The sequence below is a fragment of the Tupaia chinensis genome, unplaced genomic scaffold (genome assembly GCF_000334495.1).
Source record: "Tupaia chinensis unplaced genomic scaffold, TupChi_1.0 Scaffold000094_1, whole genome shotgun sequence".
NCBI classification, from domain to species: domain Eukaryota; kingdom Metazoa; phylum Chordata; class Mammalia; order Scandentia; family Tupaiidae; genus Tupaia; species Tupaia belangeri.
The window spans coordinates 2484899-2509534 of record NW_006159556.1 but is presented as its reverse complement, the minus strand read 5'-3'; the positions used below and the strand labels follow the sequence as shown (position 1 = coordinate 2509534).

Genomic DNA, 24636 nt, shown 5'->3' with positions numbered 1-24636 from the left:
AAAAAGGGCATTTGTACTAACTCTTAACACTTGGTTTAAAGGAGGCCCTCTTCTCACAGTCTGTATTCTAAAAGTTCATTTTAAGTCAGTGTTGAGAACTCAGAAAATACTTTCCGATAAGAAACAGTGGAATAAATGGTGAAGGTTCAAGGCCTGTGAAAGTAGAATGATAAGAGGAAAAATTCAGCATTTGCACAATTTTCCCAAGGTGGAGAGCAAGAGAGGACATGGGAAAACCCCAGGAATTTGATGGTTCCTGATCGGGGACTTTGGCTGAGATCTGAGTAAGAGATGGCTACTGGCAGGAGGCTCCAGAGTGGGGGAAACCGGAGATTGTAGAATTTGTCACCAGGACGTGCTGCTATTTGAGAAAGACAATGAGAAGCCATCACAAAGCGGTCACCTAATAATCTGCACATAAACTTCAGTTTTAACACATAAATAGCAGTTAGTGAAGTATTTATAGGATGGAGACCACTCAAGAGCATACACATGAACTTTTCCGGGCCCTTCTGACCACTGAATAGTAAGTGATAATATTTCCAAATTGAAAACAACCTAATTGTGCATTAAGAAGGAATTTAGTAAATTATAAAATATGAAGGAATACTATAATAACTATACTAACAGTGGTTAGGGGAATAACGAATAATGTTTGATGAACAGAAAGCTGTCCATGACAGGGGCAAGCAGGTGGCGTGGTGGTTAAGGGTGCTAGACTTCCACATGACTGACCACAGTTCTAGTGCCAGACCTGGTGGTTTGTTTTTTCACTTTCTCTCCCCCCACACCTCTGGTCAAATAAAAATAAATAAATAAATAAATTTAAATAAAATAATTTTAAAAAAGAAAGATGGCCATGACATATTTAAATGACAAACTCAGTAACAGAATAGCATGTATAAATATTTCTTGTATGTAAAAATGCATTTCCCTTTTTGTGTAGAGATTTCTTAAAGGATGTTCAGAAAAAAATGTCAGTACAGTGGATCATGAGTGGGTTTTTTTTGGGGGGGGGCTTTTCTGATATTATTTTAATTATTTACAAGGAACAAGCACCATTTTTATCATACTGTATTGCTCAAAGAAAAAGAAAAAAGTGATGAGAGTATATGCTTCTGAGAAGCTTACCAATCTGCTAACGGTATCATTACCTCACCCAGACCAAACAAACAACTTTTAATAAGTGGTTGCCTTGCTCTACAAGAGGAAGGCCACCCAGAGAGAGATTACTAATACTCTGTTTCATCTGAAACCTTTTTAATAAGGATGAGACAATACTTTCATTTCACTGTTACCTCTGGCGATACATTTCTACTAGTAAAACGGCATTTCCAAATATCAAACCATACACTTCACATAAATAAATTTTATTAAAAACATACTCTGAAAAGTAAGAGGGTCTCTTCCACTCTTCAATAAGTAGCATTCTCTCATGGAGGGTATATGACCTGTACATTCTTGGATAAAGTAAACTAAAATCAGTTTCCTGATAGTGCTAAATACTAATTATGGCATGGTTTCATTATATAGTATGTTTAACCTTAAAAAAAAAAAGTATGTCGCTAATTAATAAATAATGTCAATAAAGGGGCCAGCATGTGGCATGGTGGTTAGGGTGCTGGATCCCATATGGCCTACGGTGCTTTGAGTCCTGGACCTGGTGACTTGAAAATCATGCTGGGCACATGTGTGTGTGCATGCCCAAAATCTGGAGAAGGGAATGAAGAAGAAGGAATTTCAGAATGGCCATCTCCTCTGGGGGTGGGGAGGAGTGGGGTGATTTCTCACTTTCCTTCTCGCTGTCTCTCTCTGGCCCTGTGGCAAAAAACTAAACTAAAACAAAACAAAATGCCAGTAAGAGAGTATGCTTTCTACTTCTTCTTCTTCTTTTTTTTTTTTTTGATGCATCTATATTTTATTTAAAAGTATTTCACATAACAATACAGATAGAATTTGAATGTTATAGTCAAAACTTAACAACTGGGATTCTTTTAATAATGCTTCATATTAAGTATCTAAATATAGAAAAATCAAGCATGATTTAGTCAACATTCTCTGAATTTTTCTATCATGTGGCTTTTATTAGCATGATGTTAAAGCCTTAGATAAGGGTAGGCTTTAGGGCAATTGTCTTATTAGAGACATAGCTTTTCTTTGTGACTTTTCTACTTTAGATAGTTTCTTTTCTTCACATTTTTTATTTCATTTTCTTTTATACATTCAATCCCATTATTTAGCTTACAAAATGAATAGCTCAACAGGTGAACATTTTTCCCTAGTCCAGTGTCTCCCAGAGTTTCCCCAGTGTTTTCCAGGAGCAGTTTATAGTTTGAGGTCTTAGATTTAGATCTTTGATCCACCTTGACTTGATTTTCATCAGAGGTGAGAGGTAGAGGTTCAGATTCATCTTTCTGCAAGTGGAAATCCAGTTTTTCCAGCACCATTTATTGAAGAGGTGTGCCCCTTGTCAAAAATCAGTTGACTGTATGTTTGGGAATTTATTTCTGGGGACTCTATTCTGTTCCATTGGTCCACATGTCTGTTTCTGTGCCAGTACCATGCTGTTTTGATTATCACAGGTTTGTGGTGTATTTTTGGGTCAGGGAGAGAGATGCCGCCCACTCCACTTCTACTTCTACAGGATGGTTGCAAATTCCTCTTGAATAATAAGACTAGGGCCTCTTTTCAGAAGCTTTTTTAAAAGCACATACCTATGTTTCATTACTCCTTGTTTATATGTTTCAAGGACCAGTCTATCAGTGCTAAAAAGTATATATAACATGATATAAGCTACCTATAGCATTTGGACATTGGTACTCATGATATGGGTGTTTCAATCTCACAGACATCAGCTTTACTCAGCCTGTACAGGTGGTAAGTGGGTCAGCTGATGGGTGTGCCACTGAAGAGAGGAACACTCAATGTAAACTGTTTGGTGTACAGTACACTCCTCAGGCGGGTCCCCTGAACAATAGCACCAATGAAAAGAGAAGCTGTAAACAACCTCCCAGGTGCCAAAAACTCAACAGGTTTGACTTCCATTCAACACAAACAAAAACTTCCTGAATAGTCAACAAGAAATTAAAATAGTTGCAATCTGCCTACTTAGGTTAGCCAATAGGATTCAGTGATAGGGTGGACTTGCATATCTTTCCTATGCCTGAGAACAACCAAACGGCTCAATGTAATTCGATAATTGTATATTAAACAGCTATAGTTTTCTTTTCTGGTGGGAATGCTTCAGTGAAAACCTTGAGTAAGGGCAAGCTAACCTTGCCACTAAAGGAGCTTATATTGTATTTCCATAAGAAAAGTACAGACTAGAACAGGCAAGTCACAGAAATTAGTATTCATTCTGTGTTTTGGGAAGGAGTTTTTCTGTTGCTTGTTATGAAGTTAAAAAGTATTTAAAAAGGCCTCCTTTGGGAACCAGCAGTTAGCATAATGGCTATGTCGCTGGACTCCCACGAGTTGACCACTGTTCGCGTCCCGGACCCGGTGGCTTAAAAAACTCACGCCGGGCACGTGTGCGTGCGTGGCCAAGATCCCGAGAGGAGAATGGAGGAGAAGGGATTGCAGCGTGACTATCCCCCCTGGAGGGGGGATTTCTTGCTTTCTGTCTCTATGTCTCTCTCTGTCTGTCTGGCAAGCACATGTGCCGTATAGCAAAATCTCTCCAAAAAAAAAAAAAAAAAAAAGGCCTCCTAATGGAGGTGGTATTTGATATAGGACTTAAAAACTGGGTATAATAGTTACAACCAAGTTCTGGAGTTTGTTTACAGAGAGCACCATCTAATAGGCACCGTGAATCACCAAACTGACATGTACTACCCTTTGGTAAGACAAATAACTAACAGAAAATTCAGAGATGCATTTGTATTATGGCATTAATTTTGTTCATTTTCTTACAGTCTCTTCTGACATAATTGGTGGGGGGAATTCACACAGTACAATTGTACTTCTTTTATGTCTTCTTTCTTTTTCTAATTGAATAGGCAAGAGTTTAGACTTGCCTTATTTAATAAATGCTATGATTTGGGCTGTTGTAGGGTTCCTGTTCCACACAATGGGCATTGCGCTATTCCTTCCTTTCAGTGAGGAAAAAACAGTAACTTTCTCTGAGGGACAACCATAAAAAGAAAGACATCTGCCGATTATCCATGAATTGCCAGGCACGCCAAGCTACACACCGGGTTTTGTACCTTGTGAACACAGGGTTCCTCACCTCTGAATCTTCCTTTATCAGAAAGTAAACACTGGAGTTCTCTCTCAGTTCAACAAAGTATTGCTATTTACATTGTAAAGACCATAGGCATGAGAGTAGAAAGAAAGTAAGTATCAATCTATGAAGAACATTATGGGGGGCCAGTAGGTGAAGTGCTGGTTGAGGGCTGGACTCCCACATGGCTGACCACGGTTCAAGCCCTGGATCTGGCAATTTTCTCTCTCTGGTCAAACTGAATAATAACAATTAATAAAATTAAATAACTAATTCTTTTGAAAAGAGAATATTATGAAGGAAGAAAGCAATGTTTAAATTTGGGGACCCCTAAAACACTGTAAAGAAAGCTAAATATAGGCAAAACTAGCTTATGTGAAGAACTGTACTTTTTTCCCTAATTTTTCCCAGCATTAGGCTATATACCCCTTCCTCTTTTCTCTGGAGTATTAGGAAGAGAACTGATCCTCCACAGTCACTCATTCATTCTTTCTACAGATATGACTGCGGGCCTACTATGTGGTGAGTACTGTGCAGGAGGCACTGGCACTAGAAAACAACACAACACAAAACTGTCCCACTCACTGCAGGCCTTTTTCCTGGTATAATCAAGAAATTACAGCATTAGGGGGACCTTCTTTTCCCTGGAGGCTCTTATTCATTTCATTTATCACCTGCTTCCTTGTTAACTAATTCTAGGATGGAGGCTCAATTGAAGTTGAAACCTAGACAGTCAGTTACTGTCCTTATTTTCAACTCCTGTTCGGTAGGTGAAAAGGAATCTCATTCATGCTTTTTCTAATGAAGTACACAGAGAAAAATGTCCACAAAGTGAGATCAGAAGTGTTACACTGAATTACGCCTCACCAGCTTGGCTGACACATGTGTAAAACAAAATACTCCAGTCACTAAAGTGGACTCTAACTGAGCTCTTTGTCTTAGTAGTGTCTAACTCTGGCCTTGTTATAGTCTGTAACTGATATATGATGCAGAAGTAAAGGATTTAGGCTCTGAGCCTTCCAACCACAGCCCCACCACACAGTGCAAGTAAACATCCTACATGCGTCTGTTTCTTCATTTGTAAATCTGGGATAATCGATAGGGTTGTTGTTAGGATTAAATGAGTTAATACTCAGAATTTCTTTAGAACAGCACTTGATACATAATAAATACTGTTACCTGTGATTATTTGTTTATTTTGAGACATTTTTGCTATAGGGCATGTGTGCTTGCTGGATAGAGACAGACAGACAGAGACAGAAAACAAAAAATCACCCCCCATCCTCAGGGAGATGACCACATCACACTCCCTTCTCCTCTATTCTCCTCTTCGGATTTTGGGCATACATACACATGTACCTGGGTACGAGTTTCAAGCCCCAGAATCAAGACTCGAACCATGGTCGACCACATGGTAGTCTAGCACCTTAACTACTATACCACCTGCTGGCCCCCACCTGATAATTTTTTATTTATTTGTACAGTGTTTTTTTCTACATCTCTCTATAAAAATCTGAGCACACCTCAGAGAGAGAGCATGTGTCTCTAGTTCTTTCATTCTACATTTGATACATAGTACAGCGCCTGTACACAGGACGTGCTCAAAAAAATGACTCCGTGAATGAACAGTGTCATTCCTCCACACACACACACAATCTTACCCATTTATTTATGATTTGGTTTTTGCTATAGGGTGCATGCACTCACTGGAGAGAGACAGAGAGACACAGAGCGAAGGGAAGTGAGAAATCACCTTCCCAGGGGGGATACCCATGCCACAATACCTTCACCTCCATTTTCCTCCTGGGATTTTGGGCACATACATACGTCCAGTGTGAGTTTCAAGCCACCAGGCCTGGGACTTGAACCATGTTCAGCCGTGTGGGAGTCCAGTGCCTTAACTATCATGCCACCTGCTGGTTTCCTCAATCTCATTCTTTTCTGACTTTTTAAAATGACAGCTTTCTCCCATAGCCACCAGTACTTTATATGTGATCAACTTCAGTCTAGACACATCATAGCAAACTCCTTTATGAGAGCTTCCACTAGTAACTTGCAGGTGGAACGTGGTCCTGTCAGGGTCTCCATAGTCGTCTGAGTTTGTGATGTGAGGCCTCTGAGGAACGCTGCGTAAGGAATGTGCCTCATCACTGCTCATCACAGAAGTGAGAGAGGGTCCCATCTGACTGACAACACAGCGAAGACACCAGGCAGAGCAATGGGGAAAAAAAAACAGTAGACAGGCACTGCCATAGAAATTAGGAAAAATGAACAAAATCCCAGGCAACAGTCAGTCGTTCCAACCGTGGCTGAGGGGTGGGTGATAGAGGTGCAAGGGAAGGGACCTCCTTTGGGAGACGGTGATGCAGTTGATCCTCGGTGCTTACCAGGAGTTGTATGTATGTTTTTTTCTGGTATCACAGCTCTGAACAGTACCTGCTGCCTTCACACAGAGGGACTTGGCTGAGTGACAGAGGCCATGGTGGGTGTGGGTGCGTACATGTTTACCCCGTAATTACAGTCTATGTCCTACGTACTTTCCTGTTTATTCCTTCCCACAGAGGGCCTGCCATAATACCTGGGATCTAGCAAGTGCTTATCAACTAAAAGTTTGTTGACTAAAGGTGGGAGGCTGGGAAAGCCTGAGTCCCATGGGCAAGAAGAGAAGATAACCAGAACAGACTGTTTGCATTATCTCTGATAAAAAGTACCAGCATTGGGCTTCAAATACCTTACTTACTAAACTTGCATTTAACCCATGGCCACATCACCTACTTGCAAAGGTCATCATGTAGTTAAATTCTTTGTCTCCTATTTGCTCACACTGAATACACTTTTCTTTTCTTTACTTGTTTTTTTAGAAAGACAGAGATTTTGGCTATAGGGTATGTGTGCTCGCTGGAGAGACAGAAAGAGACAGAGACAGAAAGTGAGAAATCACCTCTTGGGGGGATGGCCATGCCACAATCAACTGTTCTCCACTCTCCTCTTGGGATTTTGGGCACGCACGCACATGTACCTGGTGTGAGTTTTAAGTTGCTGGGTCCGGGACTCAAACTGCAGTTGACTTTGTGGGAATCCAGAACCATTACACCACCTGCTGGTCCCCTGAACACACTTTTCTAAGGTGGTCACTCTGCACCATTTATGTGCTGAACAACTCAGGGTAGCAGGCAGACGACATCTTTTTCCTAACGTGCAAGTATTCAAACTCTAGGATCTGTACCAAGGTCAAAATCAACTCTTGGAAAAAGCTTCCCAACTTTCTCTTGGCCTTGACTTAAAACCAAGAGAGGATACAGTAATTACTTTCTGCACAATGAAACATTCTGTTTCAGGTTTAGAACACTTGGCAGTCGTTTTCATTCTTTTGTTGCCCAACACGCCTGAGGAGATATACATGTTCTTTCTTAATTGCAAGGGAATCACTGACTTAATAATTTCCAAAAGTATTTTGGAGGTTTCCAAACTGCCACCCCCTTTTCTCCCACTGATTTTTGTTGTGCTTATTTCATATTATCGCCTTTCCTCCTTAACTGGCAAAATGAGACTTTAAAACTCCAACACAGAAGAGCCAAATATGATGTTTCTCATTGGAGAGTGGGGTTATGACTCCATAAGCCCTTCATATGCTGAAATGGGATTTTGTAGACAGGATGGGATGTGAAACCACAAATTCAAAAACCCAGGCAACACAGAGTACTGCAGGGGCCTGGTGGTTTACCTTTGTGATCCTGTGGCTAGCTGAGAGCTGTGGGTGGCTGCCTCCCATTGGCCAGCATTGTGTATATCCTAGGAGATTTCTATCCAATGTGCACCACTTTCACACCATCATGTAGCCAAAAAAAAGTAAGTTGAGATATCCTGTGTTGGGGACTGTCTGTAATAGTCTTAATTATTTTTTCTTTTTTTCAGTCTTTGCAATAGGGTGCATGTGCTCACCAGAGAGAAGGAAGGTGAGAAATCATTCCCTAGGGGAGATGGTTGCATGGCAGTTCCTTCTCCTGGGATTTTGGGCATGTGCTTCCACATACCAGGCATATTTTCTAAGCTATGGGGTGCTAATCTCAAACCAAGCAGTCAGCCATGTGGGGTCCAGAGCCTTAACTATGATGCCACCTGTTGGCCCATCTTGTTTTTTTAAAAAAGGACCTGATGGCATTCATTTTACCTCTGTATCCTCAAATTGGTATTCATTCATTTGACAAAAATGCCTATAACACTGATATTTTATGTGACTTTTGTTTATGTGTTCCTATATTTTTGTATGGTTATGTGAATTTTGGGTCACATAAAGAAATACAACCAGCTTCTTCCATCAAAGAGATACATTTTAATTATGGGGCAAATGAGTGTGAGGAAATTAAATAATAAGGTCATTGATATGACAGAAGTTCCAAGGAGGTGACATGATTGAAAACTACATGTTATTAGTGACTGTAGTAAATAGCTTTTAAAGACACATCATTTCCATATTAGCTCCTCTGATTTTTATCATTACGTCTTTGGGGTCATTTTCATAATCTCCATGTTACATACCGTTTAGGAAATGGTAGATCAGAAAAGTTAAGTGGCTCACATGATCAGTAAATGGCAAGGAAGGGATTTGGTCTTAATTCCAGGCCTTCAGTTGTTTTTTCCCATTGGGTGGAGAGCTCATTGCAGGAGATGTTGCGAGAGGCTTCCTGGAGGACCCTGGGAAGCACCTGGGCTCTAAGAGATGGCTGCCAGGCAGACACACAGAACGGTGGAGGCAGAGGGTAGAGACAGGAAATACAGGCATCCTTGATTGGAAGAAAGCCGTGAACAATGCAGGTAAGTGCATTTCCTACCATTTTCCGAAAACACGGACCTGTTTCTGGAACATGCTAAGCTTATCCCCATCTTTGCACTAAATGTTTCCTCTGCCTGGATAGACAGACAGACAGACAGACAGATGGAAACATTTACTGAGTGCTTACGAGGTACAGGTAATTCCGAGTGTTATCTCATTTAATCCTCCCAATTCTGTAAGGTACATACTAATAATATGCCCATGTTATAGACAAGGGAACTGAACCTCGGAAGGCTGAAGAAAAGGTTCCAAGGGTGTACAATTAGTAAGTGGCAAAACTTTGGACTAGAATCCAGTCATCCGGTGCTGAAGTCTATATGCTCTACGTATTTTCTAACCTGCTCATATATCTGTTCTCGGTTGGGCTGGCTCCTTATACTCGTGATCCCAATATAAATATTACTTCCACAAATAAACCATCTCGGAATGTCCAGCCACCAAAAGCAGGACTCAAGCCTTTGTTGTCTTTCTTTTTTCTCCAATATATATGTGTGTCTCTCTCTCTCTCTCTATATATATATATATATTTGTCTATAAATGTAATTTTTGACTATCTAATAAACATCTCTCTCTATATACATATAGACATATGTGTGTCTATATATGTACATTGTTTCCACTTGAATTTTGAATATGATTATGCTTTCACTTGAATTTTCTTTTAGAAGCATGAGAGATGAGAACAGTAGAATTATCAGTATCTGAATTTGCTTTCCCTCCGCAAAGAATTCACTTTCAATGGTCTCTTCAATTTTCAGAAGTTATACTTCACAACATGCACTCTGTGTTCAGAAGGGCCACAGCAAGGCATGGGAAACAGTGAAGCTCATTAGTCTCATAAATAACCAGCGACTGAGAAGATAAAGTGTGTGCAGGAAATAACACCTGTGGCATCAGCTGGGGGACACGGGTGATTTAGAAGAAAACACACAGGCCAGGATGGAGAAGGCATCCCTAACGCTCAGTCTTTCCACTTATTAGCTGTATAATTTGTGGCAAGCCACCAACACTCACCCACCAGCCACCTGGAGAGCCTCATGCCAGCCTTTACTGAGGAAAATCATCATGCCTGCTCTTCTGCAAAGATTGACAGAAGGAATAAGCGAGGTCATGAATGCAGAAGTCCTATAAAAGCATGTTTAAAGGGAAACAAGAAATGTCCATTTTTAAATGGAATTAGTTATGGTGATGCTTTTGGGCTGAGCATTTCTCTTTAAAGGACCTTAAACTTATGCTGGGCCCTATATTCCTCCAGATGATCATTAACTGCCAAGCAGATGTTATTGTTTAATCACTACATTCCCGCAGAGACTAAAGGATTTAAGAGATTTTTTTTAAAGAATAAGAAATCTCCGACTCTGGCCCCAATCAGCAGTGTTAGAACACTGAGCATGCTTACTCACTAGAAAGGTATACTCCAGAGAGGAGTTCACACATTTTTAAAGAATTGAATCACAGGGATGGCAGAAGATCTGCAAACTATCAACTTTACCCCTTCTCACATCAGCAAGGACCTAAAACCCACTGACCTAAGAGTATGAGGAGGACTGGCCCCAGAGCTTGGTAGGTAAGGGAGCAGTATCCCACATAGCCAACCATGGTTCAAACCCTGGCACTGGTCGCTTGAAAAACATACCAGGTGCATGTACATGCCTGAAATCCTTTACAAAAGGAGACATGGAAAAGGGATTGTGTCATTACCACGCCCTATTGGGAGTGCTTTCTCCCTCTACTTTTTTATCTCTTTATAGTAAGTGTGCATGCTCTAGGTAATTAAAAAAGAAATGATTGGGACTGGCAGATGGCATGGTGGTTATCGTGCTGGACTCCCACATGGCTAACCATGGTTCAAGTCCCAGACCTGACAGCTTTCTTTCTCACTTTCCCTTTTGCTCTCTCTGTGTCTCTGTCTCGTCACAGTCAAAAATAATAGTAATAATTAATAAAATAAAATAACTTAAAAAAAGAAATTATAGAGGAGCTAGCAGCTGGAGTAGTGATTAAGGTGCTGGACTTCCACATGGTCAACCATGGTTTGAATCCTAGAACCACAGGCTTGAAAATCATGCCAGGCATGTGGGCATATGTGCCCCAAATCCCAAGAAGAATGGAGGAGGAGGGATTGTGGTGTGGTTCCTTCCCTGGGGGATGATTTCTCACTTTCCCTCTCTCTGTCTCTGTCTCTCTCCAGTGAGCGCACATGCCCTATGGCAAAACCCTAAAAACAAAACAAAACAAAAACCTTGCTTTTTGCAATATAACAAAGGTAACTGCTTCTTGTAATATGACAGTTAATTATTATTTCATACAAAACAATTACTAGAAATTACATCGGAGTTTTCAATATAATTGGTTGCTAATCTCTTGCTTTTATGTTTATTTAACTTTGTGTCATGAGAACAAGAAACAGAGAAAGAGAAACATCCTTCACAGGGTCTCATGCCTCAATCCCCACCCTCCACCAGTTTTCCCAGTCAGCCAGGATCAGGGACACAGGTGCCTGACAGGTAAGGTCAACCAAGAGACAGACCCTGAGAGCCTCCATATGGATTCAGCCATACTTGAGCAGTCCATTACTACCGTGCCCACCGGGTCCCACTAACCTCTAAAATGTTATAAACAGGTAACCAGTGCGCCAAGATCTGATGTTAGTCTACTGCCACCTGGTGAGTGAGACCACAGTAAAAAAGCATCTTTTTCCACTATTTTTGTTTTAAAAGCCAAGACTTAAAGCACATTATCAACACTAACTGGAGTAATAAAGTCTGGTTTATCTTTATCTGGAGGAAACCTATGTGTAGTTCATATAAAGTCATAAGCTATCACAAGTCCTGGAAAAAAAAACATAACCGGACATTTAATAGATAATCCATAGTGTCCTCTTGAGTAAGAATATTATGTTACAAAAACTGATGTTCTTAGCTGAACTCAAGTAATAATGAACTTGAGCTTACTACTTGACTGAATTATATGAAATGATAATATTTAGCCCTTTCGACCTTGGAAAATGGCAGTTTTACATTGTTCAATCCGAACCTCTGTCCACCTATTCAATGGACAATGACAACCCAGAAGTCTTTCTGCACCAGTAGGAATGTTTTCTCTAAACAGTCATTGGCTGTTCTCTTACCTAGTTCTGAATTTCTATGGAAACAGGTCAAAATAAATGGTGTCAGTTCCATCTTGGCTCTGTAATCCTAAAACCAGCACTTCAGTATTTTAGTTTATAAAAGTATAGGAGTAACAACTATGCCTGTGGAATCATTGTGAAGAACTGATGAATGAAAAATATACTTTTAGTATGCACACAGAATTTAGTATATAAGGCTATATAAAAAGTCCTGGCTGGGGCCAGCAAGTGGTGTGGAGGTTAAAGTGCTGGATCCCACATGGTCACTGCACGATCGCAGTCCCAGACACAGCAGCTTGAAAATCGTGCTAGGTGCGTGTATGTGCATGCCCAAAATCTGAGAGGAGACTGGAGGAGAAAGGACTGCAGTGTGGCCATGCCGGGGGGGGGGGTGGTGGTGTGGTGGTGCTTCTCTTGCTTTCTCTCTCTGTCAAGCACACATACCCTATAGCAAAAAAAACTAAAAGTCCTAGCTGTAAGCAAATAAAAATAATATAGCCGTAAAGGACTCAAATGACATGGGAAGCATTTATAACTTAAAATTTTGTAAAAAAGCAGAATTGAGGGGGTTAGCAGGTGGCATGGTAGTTAAGGTGCTGGACTCCCACATGGCTGACCACGATTCAAGTCTCAGACCTGGCAGCTTGCTCTCTTACTTTCTCTCTTTCTCTTTCTCTCTCTCTCGCTCTCTCCTTCTCTCATCAAATTAAATAATAACAAAATTAAATAAATAAATAAATATTTTGTTAAAAAGGCAGAATTGGGCACAATTGCAGTTGTATAGGCAGTGGGTCACCACTGCGTGGTACTGGAGCCATAAGGGACGCCTGGGTTCAGATCTGGGTGGACCTGTCTACACCTGTGATCCTGGCGGGCTGGGAGTCTGGGAGAAGGATCACAGTATAGTGAGACCCTATCAAGAATACTTGTCTCTCCATAGCTCATGAATGAAAAAAGTAAAATAAACTAATTTTTACAAGGCAGAATTGAGGAAGTATATAAACTGTAACACTGATGAAATTGTTAAATAGACTATATAAAAGGAGGGGGAAGTTGGAGGGAAACAGATACAAAGTATAGTTCTATATCTAAGTAATCGAATTGGTGAGTGATTTTTAACTGTGTACACCACAATTTTATGTGTGTTTTCCAAGCCTCTACAGTTTAGGAAGACAAAAATACATAAGCAAAAAACTGGACTAAATGGAAGAATGTCATTTTATTAGATGGAAGACTCAATAGTACAGATTTCAACTATGGTCAATGAAACCTAAAAGCTCAATGGGAATTTTGAAATCTAGAAAAAAGTATTCTGAAATTCTTCTGGGGGAATATAGAATATATCAATACAATTACTCAGGAAAATCCTGAGAGAGACAAATGAAACTCTTCATGACAGTCAAATATAAAGGGTATGATTAAAGCACCAGAGCAGCAGATTAAAGTAATAGGAAAAAAAAAAAAAAAAAAACCCTATGAGGCCAAAATACATGTAGGAACTTAATACAGTAATAAAAGTGGCATTTCACAAAACACGGGAAAGTATGAATTCTTTTTTTCTTTTGAGAAAGATTTTTGAGAGACACAGAAAGCGAGAAATCATTCCCCGGGGCAGAGCCATGCTGCAGTCCTGCTCCTCCATTCTCCTCTCGGAATTTTGGGCAGGCATGCACATGTACCTGGTGTGGGTTTCAAGCCACTGAGTCTAGGACTTGAATCATAGTTCACCATGTGGGAATCCAGTGCCTTAACCTCTTGCCACTTGCTGGCGCCAAAGTATGAATGATTTTTTAGGTTCTGTTTACTCAGTAGGCTATTTGAGTGAAAGTTTTAAAAATTACGCTTACTACATAATAAATCTTACCAGAACTTAGGATCTAACTTTTAAAAAAAAAAAGTATAAATATACTGATATGAAATAGAATAGAGGGACTAGCAGTTAGTGTCATGGCTATGTCGCTGAACTCCCATGCAGTCAACCATGGTTCAAGTACCAGATACGGTGGCTTAAATTCACGCCAGGCACATGTGCATGCATGCCCAAGATCCTGAGAGGAGAATGGAGAAGGGATTGCGGAGTGGTCATCTCACTTTCTACCTCTCTGTCTCTGTCTTTTTGGCAAACTCACGCACCCTATAGCAAAAACCTCTAAAAAAAAGAAAGAAATACAATAGAATATTTAATAACTTTGAGATTCACAATCAAATCTTTTCTAAAACAATTTGCACATGGATTCAAGATTTAAATATTTTTAAATGAAACTGCAAAAATACTAAGAGACAATATAAACAAATATTCTAATATGTTTTAAGTAGAAGACCTTTTAGAAAATAATGTCAAACCCAAACAATACAATGGATATATAGGATTAATAAAATCTTTAAATTTCCTTATGGCAAAAAATAAGAATGAGGTTTAAAAACACATCGTAAGCAGAAAGCAGTGTTTCCAACCTGTAACAATAGACTAATAGTTCTACTACAAAAGAAACTCTTAAAAACCATCCATAAAAATATCAATACCAGCTCAGGAAAATTGAAAGCAGAGAATGAAAAGAGGATTTACAAATGAATTTTATGCAAAAAGAGGTTTTTAAATTCATTAAGCTTCACAACAACCAAAAAAGCAAAACAGTTTACAAGAAATCACTTCATTTATTTATAAAAAATAATGCACTGGAAAAGATTTGGGAAACAAAATACACCCCTCTATGGCCGCTCACAGCAGGAACCTGTACAACCCCTGGGATGATGAGTTTGATGACACCAATACCCTTTGAGCAGGCACGTCTACTTCTGAAAGGACAGCCAAAGAACATAATTAGCTAAGTGTGAAAAATGTATGTTCAAGAACTGGCTTTGCGATGTTTATAGGGGAAACAGTTACAGAGTGGTGATTAGGTGCTTGGAGCTGAGGAGACAGGTTGTCTAGACTCAGAATCTTGACTCTATGCTCTTTCCAGCCATGTGAACTGAAGCAAGTTAAACTTCTTTTCATTTTTTATTTTTTTTAATTTGCTAGAGGGTATGTAAGCTTATTGGGGAGAGAAAAAGAGTGATAGGCAAAATGAAAGAATGCGCTCCTCATGGGGAGGTGGTCACATTGCAATCCCTTCTCTTCTATTTCTTCTTTCAGGATTTTGGGCATACACACACATGCCTGGCACTTTTCTTCAAGAGTCTGGATCTGGGACTCGAACTGCAAAGTTGGCCACGTGGGATCCAGTGACCTTAACCACTAAGCCAAGGGGCTGGCCCACAAGTTAAACTTACTGTGCTTTTGTTTCCACAAATAGAAGTAGTGATAATAATGATACCTATCTCATGGGATTCAAGGATAAAATGATGATGTATGTATAATATATAAAATGTATGCATTTATTTATAACATACTAAAAGCATTTACTGCATTGCTGGAAATTCAGTAAAACTCAGTAAACATTACCTATTATTGTCAAGGAAAAGACCCCATGAAATGCCATTTATAGAGCAGCTTAAATAAATGATATTGATCAACACCAGGATGCTAAACTGTCATTAATAATGATGATGTAGAACTATGTTTATATGCATGGAAAAATACCATAGTAGATGACATCAAGTTTTAAATAACGGTTACAAAGCAATATTATTTCATTACTTTCTCTTTAATCAACCATAAATACAAATGTGTCATGCCGAGCAAACCATATGAAAGCAAATAAGCCAAAGTATGAACAGTGACCAAATCTAGGTAAAATAATAATGAACAATGTTTTTGTTGTTGTTGTTTTGTTTTTGTTTTTGTTTTTGTTTTTTTTAGAGAGGTGTTTGCCATAGGGTGCGTGTGCTTACCAGAAAGGTTTCTGCCATAGGGTGTGTGTGCTTACCAGAAAGACAGAGCGAGGCAGAGAGATAGAAAGCAAGAAATCACCCACCGGTGGGATGGCCACGCCGCAATCCTTTCTCCATTCTCCTCTCGGGATCTTGGGCACACACGCACACACACCTGGCATGAGTTTAAGCCACCAGGTCCGGGACTCGAACTGCGCTTGACTACTTGGGAGTTCAGCAACATAGCCATTACGCCAACTGCTGGTCCCAAACAATGTTTTCTTTCTTTCTTTTTTTTTTTTTTTTAAGAGAAATTTTTGCTATATATCCACTTGATAGAGAGAGAAAGAGAAAGTGAGAGAAAGTGAGAAATCACCCCCCGGGGGTGGCCATGCCACAATCTCTTCTCTATTCTCCTCTCAGGGCTTTGGGCATGCATGCACACGTGCCTGGCTTGAGTTTCAAGCCAACAGGTCCAGGGCTCAAACTGCAGAAGGCCATGTGGGAGTCCAGTGCCTCAACCACCATGCCCCTATTAATGGATGACCTTAATTTTCAATTTATATTTTTTGTTTGTTTGTTTTGCCCAAAAATGTTGTTTCCCTGTGACAATGTTATTTTTATAATAAAAATAAATCTATCCCCATTTCGGGTGGGGAAAAAGCGACTGGAAAGTCAATGTTCAGTTACAAGTGGCAGTGCGAAGGATAACCCAGAACTAACTAGCAGCGAAGGACAACGTGTCCACTGAACCAGCCCGTACACATTTAGGTGGAGAAAGGCCAAACTTCCCAATGATCCGTTCATCAATATCCCAAAAACATCTTTGTGAAGGATGACCATAATAATAATAATTCAATACTGCTAAAACTTAAGTGAACACTTGGCATTTTATAAACAAGTATGTTGTTAACAGGTTGTAAATATATGAATACATGAGACTAAGACTTTGGCTTCATTTTTTTTTTTCCAAATTTCAACTATTTATACTTTTCGATCCAAATCACTAATTTCCAGAAATAACATTTGGGCTGTAAACCAAGTAAAGCTGCTTAGTAGCAGTTAGCAGATAAGATGATAACAACACTGTAGGCTTATCTGCTTACTCACCATGTTCGTATCACCAGTTCAGCCGACCTCATCTAATATTTACTGATGTCCAAATACCTACTCACACACACACGGGTCATGCAACAACACGTGTGACTTCCTGACTTGGTACCACTCATTTCCTGTGCTATTTTTCTGTACAACTTAAAGGCTAGTAGCCGTTTTGAAACCTTTCTGCAACTGTCACTAAGCAAAACTGTAACTTGAAGAGAAGCACGTTAAGCAGAAGGGCTTATCATTCGAAATATGAAATTGATCTCTCTTAGTTTCAAGAATACCTGTAAGATTGCCAATTACCTTACTGATGAGCACTGAAATTCTTGTTTCAGGAAACCAGATTAATACACATATCTGTCGGCAAAAGGCAAAGGAAGCAAAAATATGAAGGAGAACTTAATCAAAATGACTGGCTTAAGGAGCCAGCAGGTGGTGTGGTGGTTAAGACTCTGGACTCCCACATGGCCAACTGCGGTTTGAATCCCGGACCCACCAGCTTGAGGCTTACACTGGGCACATGTGTGTGCATGCCCAATATCCCAGGAGGGAAATAGAGGAGAAGGGATTGTGGCACGGCCATCTTCCCTGGGGGGTGATGTCTCCTTTTCCCTCTTGCGTCACACTCCAGAGAGTGCATGAGCCCTATGGCAAAAAATAAAAACTTAAAAAAAAAAAAGTGGCTTATGAATAGCAATTGGTAGATTTAATTGCTGGAGATTAAAGATACTGACGTGGCCAGATACAGTGGCACAGCTAACACCACAAACACCATGTGCCGAGGCCACGTGGGACGGTCCCAGGTTCAGGTTCCAAAGTCCCCGTACACGCCTGGCAAGAACACGTGGCCATGATCCTGCTGGCTGAGGGGTTGGACAGCAATGTGAAGACCCAGCTGGGAGTGGCTGTCTCTGTCTGTCTTTCTCTCTCTCTTCTAAGAAATGAGGAATTACACTGATGAAAGAAGCCACCGATGTTATGAAATCATAAAAACTAATTAAGTGTGCAAAATGGGTGTTAATACAAAGTGCCAAGAAAAGCAACTAACAACCCTCCCAGAGAAACAAATAAAATACCTTAAGATCATTAGGGAGTCTTTGATCTCTTCATCTATATATTTAACAAGTAGTTTTTGTCTTCGTAATTTGCCAGTGTGTGTGCTTTCTGGATAGATAGTGGCGGGGATGGCAGGGGGGTTGGAAAGCACCCCCATGGGCACGGTCATGCTGCAATTTCTTCTCCTCCATCTCTTCCTCATTTCAGGATTTTGGGTATGTGCAAGCCATGTACCTGGTATGTTTTTTAAGGTGCCAGGACTAGGATTCAAGCTGAAGAGTTGGCCATGTGAGATCCAGCTACCTTAACCATCAGGCAATGGGCTGGCCCAACAAGTAGGGTTAATTTTTAAATTAATCCTAAAACACAGTAAATGAAAATATTTACTTTAGGGCCCGCAGGTGGTGTGGTGGTTAAGGGTACTGGACTCCTACATGGCTGGCTGCGGTTTGAGTCCCGGTCCTCGCAGCTTGCTTTCCCACTTGTCCTCTCTCTCTCTCTGTCCTTCTCTGGTCAAATTAAAAGTAAATAAAAAAAATAACTTAAAAAAAAGTATTTACTTTAATATTACTAATCTCAATGTTGACCACTTTTTGCCAAAGGAAATCTTCATATTCAAAGAGTCATATAATATTACAGAAGTAAAACACTCACAGTGGAGCTGTAATTTATAAGTTTATAAAGAAATTAGGTTCCAAACTCAGCATGCAAAAAGAAAAAAAAAATCACTTGGGGCCGGCAGGTGGCATGGTGGTTAAGGTGCTGGATTCCCATGTGGCCTACTGTAGCTCAAGTCCTGAGCTGGCGACCTGCTTTCTCACTCTCCCTCTCTCCTTCCCTGTTCTCTCTGGTGAGCACATGTGTCCTATAACAAAATGTAAAATAATGATAACAGGGCCAGCAGGTGGCATAATGGTCAAAGTGCTAGACTCCCACACGACTGAACGTAGTTTGAGTCCCAGACCTGAGGGCTTGAAACTCATGCCAGGTGCATGTGCCTGCATGCCCAAAATCCTGAGAGGAGAATGGATTGTAGTGTGGCCATCCCCCAGAGGGTTATTTTCTTGCTTTCTGTCTCTTTGTCTCTGTGGCAAGTGCACACGCCCTACAAAAAAACTCTCTCTCAAAAAAAGAGTAAAAATAATGATAATAATAAAATTAGCTATTTTTACAAAACATCATTCATACCCAGCTATCCCTTACAATATCCTTTACAATCCTTTAAAGTATAATAGCTCTTGCTTCATCGCATATGCAGAAGAAAAAGCTACATAGGATTGGAACAGTCTGTTGCATTATTTGGTGCATAGTGTCTTAGAGCAGATTCTCAAGAAAACAAAGCCAAAAGCCAGAATGAGGGTGCAGTGTTATTTTGGGAGCAAGGGTACAGGACAGTGTGGGTGAGGAAAGGAGGGAAGCAGAGATGTAAAGCACTGTAAACCACGCACAGCTATTTCACCGACTGCAAAGACACGTAACAGTTGGCCTGACAGATGCCTTTGTTTGGCAGTCTGGAATTCCCCAGCCAGATGGCAAGGAGAAGCCATGTGATGGAATATTCCACAGGAGGGAGAAAGATGGAGTTACGGATCAAGCTAGTTTTCTCTTGATTCCTGTTTCCCACTGTCAGGTTCACTGAGAAGGATGAACTGTTCTGAGTCCCCAAGCTGTCTAATCCTACCTCTGACATTGGATTAGGAATTCAGGTATGAGACTAGGTTCAAAAGTCATGGCAGCCAGGAACTTCGGGCAGATGTCTGGTGACCCAGCTGTAAGGCAGCAGCCACAGAGCAGGATCTAACATTCACGGGGCAGATGAAAGGTCCAAGACTAGTGATAGAGATCGGGTCTGCGAGGTGCTTAGTGCCAAGACAATCTGAGGGAGTCATAAGATGTGTGTGTGATGTAAGTACTAAGTTGAAGAAGCTGGCTGGTGTTTAAAAATGAGAAGACAATTTCAAATTTTGTTAAATATTAAAAAGCATACCAAATACTGTAAGAAGTGTGTACTATTGGGCTGTCGGAAAAGTCATGATGCCTTTTTCTTATGTTTTTCTGTGCAAAAATGTGTCATGACTTTTCTAACAACACGATGCCTATAAGAGGAGAATGAAAACTATGACCACTGAAGTAAGAGGAACGTCATGTTTGCCATCTTGTATTCTAAGGAGCCCAGTTCACCAAGTGGCATCATGGGCAGGTCTAGGGTTAAGTCAAAAGAACACAGCAGGCAGTTTAAAGGGGCTCCCACAACTGGCCAAATGTGGGGTAATTTGAACATCAGAAAACTTAATGTTCTTCATTCCCCAGATGAGGAAAAGCTCTTCTTTACAGAATACAACTAAAAGAAAAACAATAACAATAAAGACAAATGGAATTAGAAAGTCAACATTCAGCAACTCGAAGAGAAAGACTTTCCTCAGGCTAAGATGATCAGTGGATAATCAAGCCAGTGAAAAGTTTGATTGTGATCTGACACCTACACTATGTCCAAGGAGCCCTGCAATAGTCCACTTGGATAAAGGACGGCTCTAACTTTAATAGCAAGAGACATAAAAGTGGTGGCTGTAACCAAGAGAACAGCCACGCATCAATAATGTGTCACAACTTAACATTATGTAGCTCCTACTGGGGTATGATGTCCACTAAGCACAATGTCAACAATGATGTATTTGTGTCCAAAAGTGTAACCACTGCTAACCAAGATTTTATATCTAACTAATAGGTTATAATAAATCTAGGAGACAGAAAAACAATTTAAACTGACCATGAGGAAATAATCAGACAAATCCAGAATATACAATATTCTACAAACTGATGCCTAGTTTTTAAAAAGTCAGTGTAGTTGGAGGAAAAAAAAACCCTCAATATAATTATTAAGCAAGAAGTCCGAAACAGGGGCCAGCAGGTGGCATGGTGGTTAAGGATGCTGGACTCCCACATGACTGACCATGGTTCAAGTCTCAGACCTGTGGCTTGCTTTCTCACTTTCTCTCTTCCTCTCTCTCATGCTATCTCTCTCTAGTCAAATTTAAATAAATAAATAAATAAATAAAGTTGAATAAAATAATTTAAAAAAAAATAAAAAAGAAGTCCGAAACAACAGAATGGGCAAATGTACACACACACAAGATTAAGTATTTAGCAGTGAAACAGCCAAGGTCTGCCACTTATGTTCAATGATTCAACAAGTATACGTAATGCACATAAAGTTAAATTTATTTATCTAGCTAATGAGAAAACATATGATTATTATATTATTCTTTCAAATTGTCAGCTAAAATTTTTTTATAATAAAAAGTTGTGAAAAAGCTTAAAAAATAAGTTTAAATTAAAGTAGAAGTTAATAAAAGAACAATTTTAAAGTAAATTTATTCAGTAAGTTAATTAAGAGAACAATAAAGGGACCAGCAACTTCACTACTCTGATACAGAGAAATAATAAAAAGGCAAAATTTTCATTAGAAAAGAGAAGGAAGAAATTAATAACTGACAAAGAAATTTTAAACTATTTGAAAATAATGCTCATATGACCTTATACAACATACATTTCAAAAACCCCATGAAATAATTGATCTTCTTGGTTACTTTACTGAAGTATTAAAATTAGCTTCAGCGGTAATTAAAAAACTCGAATCGACAAATTCATGGAAGAAATAAAAAAGGTATCAGAGCTCTACACTCCAAAATGGCATCAGGTGCAGACAACCCAAATGGCAGAGAATTCACGAGACGTAAACTGTCAGAGTATAGAAAACTGTGGAGGGCCCTCTGACTTCTAGGAAACTACAAACGCTTTGACATACATGCACACGGGAAAGTGAGCAAGGGAATGATGGTTCTGCGCCTCTGGAACTGTGCCCGACACACAGTAAGTGCTACATAAATGCTAGCGACTGCTTCTTCTTTCTGAGAGCTTTTACTGCAGGAGTGTTCTCTCTTCTCCTTCTAACTAGAAGAAGCATATTTGATATCAGGGGGATGAACAGGTGAGTTAAAAGCAAAGCTCCTGGATTGTAAGATAATGTTTCATAATAAAAAATTAAAGATGTTTAAGGAAAACAGAGACAAAATATAGTTATCTCTCTGCTTCCATGGAGGATTGGTTGCAGGACCTGCAAGGGGATGCTCAAGTGCCTTAGATAAAACAGCACAATATTTACATATAACCTATGCACACCCTTCCATATAAAAGCATGTCTAGAGCACTTACACTGCCAAATATAAGGCCCACCCATCACTTTCTTTATGCAAAGTCACTATAGTATTTAGTATGTAGAAAATTCAAATTTTGCTTTTGGAACTTTCTGGAATTTTTCCCTAAATATTTTCAATCTAGAGGTGATGGAATCTATGGATCTGGAGCCCATGGACAAGAGGGATGGGCTACATAAAGTTTTACAAAAGCTCCTGTGGCAAGCACATGACAGCTACCAAAGTAAACTAGTTTATTTCTAGTCTAAGCCTAGTTCTTCAAAACTGATAAATAAAGCTGAGGTGATATTGTTCTGTCGCCGACATGTTCTGCTTATAATTTTCCTATCTATAAGCTGTCATGTGAACTTTATCACTATTGAAAACAACTCACTGTAGAATATATCTTCTCTTTCTACTAATCAACATTTCAGATTACAGGGTTTTTGTGGTTTTTTTTTTTTTTTTTTTTTTTTTTTTTGAGAGGTTTTTGCTATAGGGTGCGTGCATTCGCCAGAAAGACAGAGACCGAGAGAAAGCAAGAAAACACCCCCTTGGAGGGATGGGCACGCTGCAATCCCTTCTCCTCCACTCTCCTCTCAGAATCTTGGGCACGCACGCACACACCCGGGTGAGTTTAAGCCACCTGGTACAGAACTCAAACCATGGTCAACTACATGGGAGTCCAGTGACATAGCTATTACGCCAACTCCTGGTCTCCAGATTGCAGATTTTCTAAGTGCTTTTTAAAATAAAAAATCAAACCTATTTCCAGAACTTTAAATAAGGTTATTTGAACTATTGCAAATGATGGTTTCATAAAAAGGCATAATGTATCTTTTCCAAAATGGGTCAAACAAGGCTAAACTGCCCAAGTGCTAGGTAGAATTTCCTCCAACGTAAAGTGGTTGATTTCTCAGGCAAAAATACGTTTCTCTGTCCCAGTAACTTTACACAATCGAAAAGAGAAAAGAGGATATGATGGCATTAACAGCAAAGTTTGGACTTACTGAAAGCAATTTGGCCCAAAAACAGTGGCGAGGTTGTGGACACTCATGCGGTTCTGCAAATGGTGCTTGGCTACTTTGGTCAGGAACCGGCAGAGGTACTTCAGAAGGCAGTAGTGGGGCTCTGGCAGCTCCCTGATGAGGTCTCTTAGACTGCTCTCCTGGGCATCGTGTCTGCCGTCTGGGAAAAAAAGAATAAAAACCCTTCTCAGACTTAGTTCACAAAAATAATTACAGAAGTGCATGGGTACAATCAATTCTAACACTTAGTTCAGAAAACAATTCCTTAAATATCCACAGACCTTGAGCATTTGAGTTTTTAGTTGTCGCTTTTCATTTTTTTAAATTGCCAGCCAGGGGGACATGTGCTCATCAGAGAGATAGCAATGGGGGTAGGGGGAAGGGTATCCCCCAAAGGGGTATGGTCACACCACAATCCCATCTTCTCCCATTTCTCCATTCTGTCAGGATTTGGTCTGGGGCACGTATGCACATGACCTGAACTGTCTTTCAAGCCTCTGGAGCTGAAATTTGAATTGTAGACAGCCATGTGGGATCCACCTCGTTCATAAAATAAAAGCCATAGGACTGGCCAATTTTTAAGTTGTTGTTGTTGGTTTTTTAAAATGCATTTTATTAGTGATAGAGAGTGCATGTGTGCACAGGAAAGAGAGAGAGAAGCAGCCTTAACACTTCCCTTTCCTTGCCCATCACCCCGCCAGGATCGTGGCCACATGCCCAGCATATTTGCAAGCTGATGTGGGGATCTGAACCCTCAGTCAGTGACTTGGCTTCCAGAAGTCAGTTTGCTACTGAATGTGTCACCAGGTTGGGCTAAGAGTATTTTTTTTTTTCTTTTTTTGGAGAGGTTTTTGCTATAGGGCATGTGCGCTTGCCAGAAAGAGAGATAGAAAGCAAGAAATCACCTCCCAAGGGGATGGCCACGCCGCAATCCCTTCTCCTCCATTCTCCTCTCGGGATCTTGGACACGCATGCACACGCGCCTGGCGTGAATTTAAGCCACCAGGTCCAGGACTTGAACCGCGGTAGACTACGTGGGAATCCAGTGACATAGCCATTATGCTAACTGCTGGTCAACATTCAAGAAATCCTGAAAACCATTCAGTGCTTAATATAGGATGTTTCTGCTTTATGTTTCCTTCTCCAAAATTAAGATCTTGGTTAGGTTTTTTAATCCATAGATGACACTACATTTAATTTTTATCTTCAAGTTTACAAAAAACAAAAATCTTGGGGCCAGCAGGTGACATAGTGCT

The 24636-nt window shown here is 40.1% G+C and overlaps 1 protein-coding gene across 3 annotated transcripts in view; it reads right to left on the bottom strand.

Annotated features, from left to right (window-relative positions):
• FAM13A (family with sequence similarity 13 member A) overlaps positions 1-24636 on the bottom strand; it is a 249625-nt gene that overhangs the window by 181734 nt on the left and 43255 nt on the right. For all 3 annotated transcript variants that reach the window (XM_006143243.3, XM_027769857.1, XM_027769858.1), the window contains one exon: positions 23363-23540. In XM_006143243.3, the coding sequence (XP_006143305.1) occupies positions 23363-23540 (178 nt within the window). The remainder of the gene's footprint in view (positions 1-23362; positions 23541-24636) is intronic.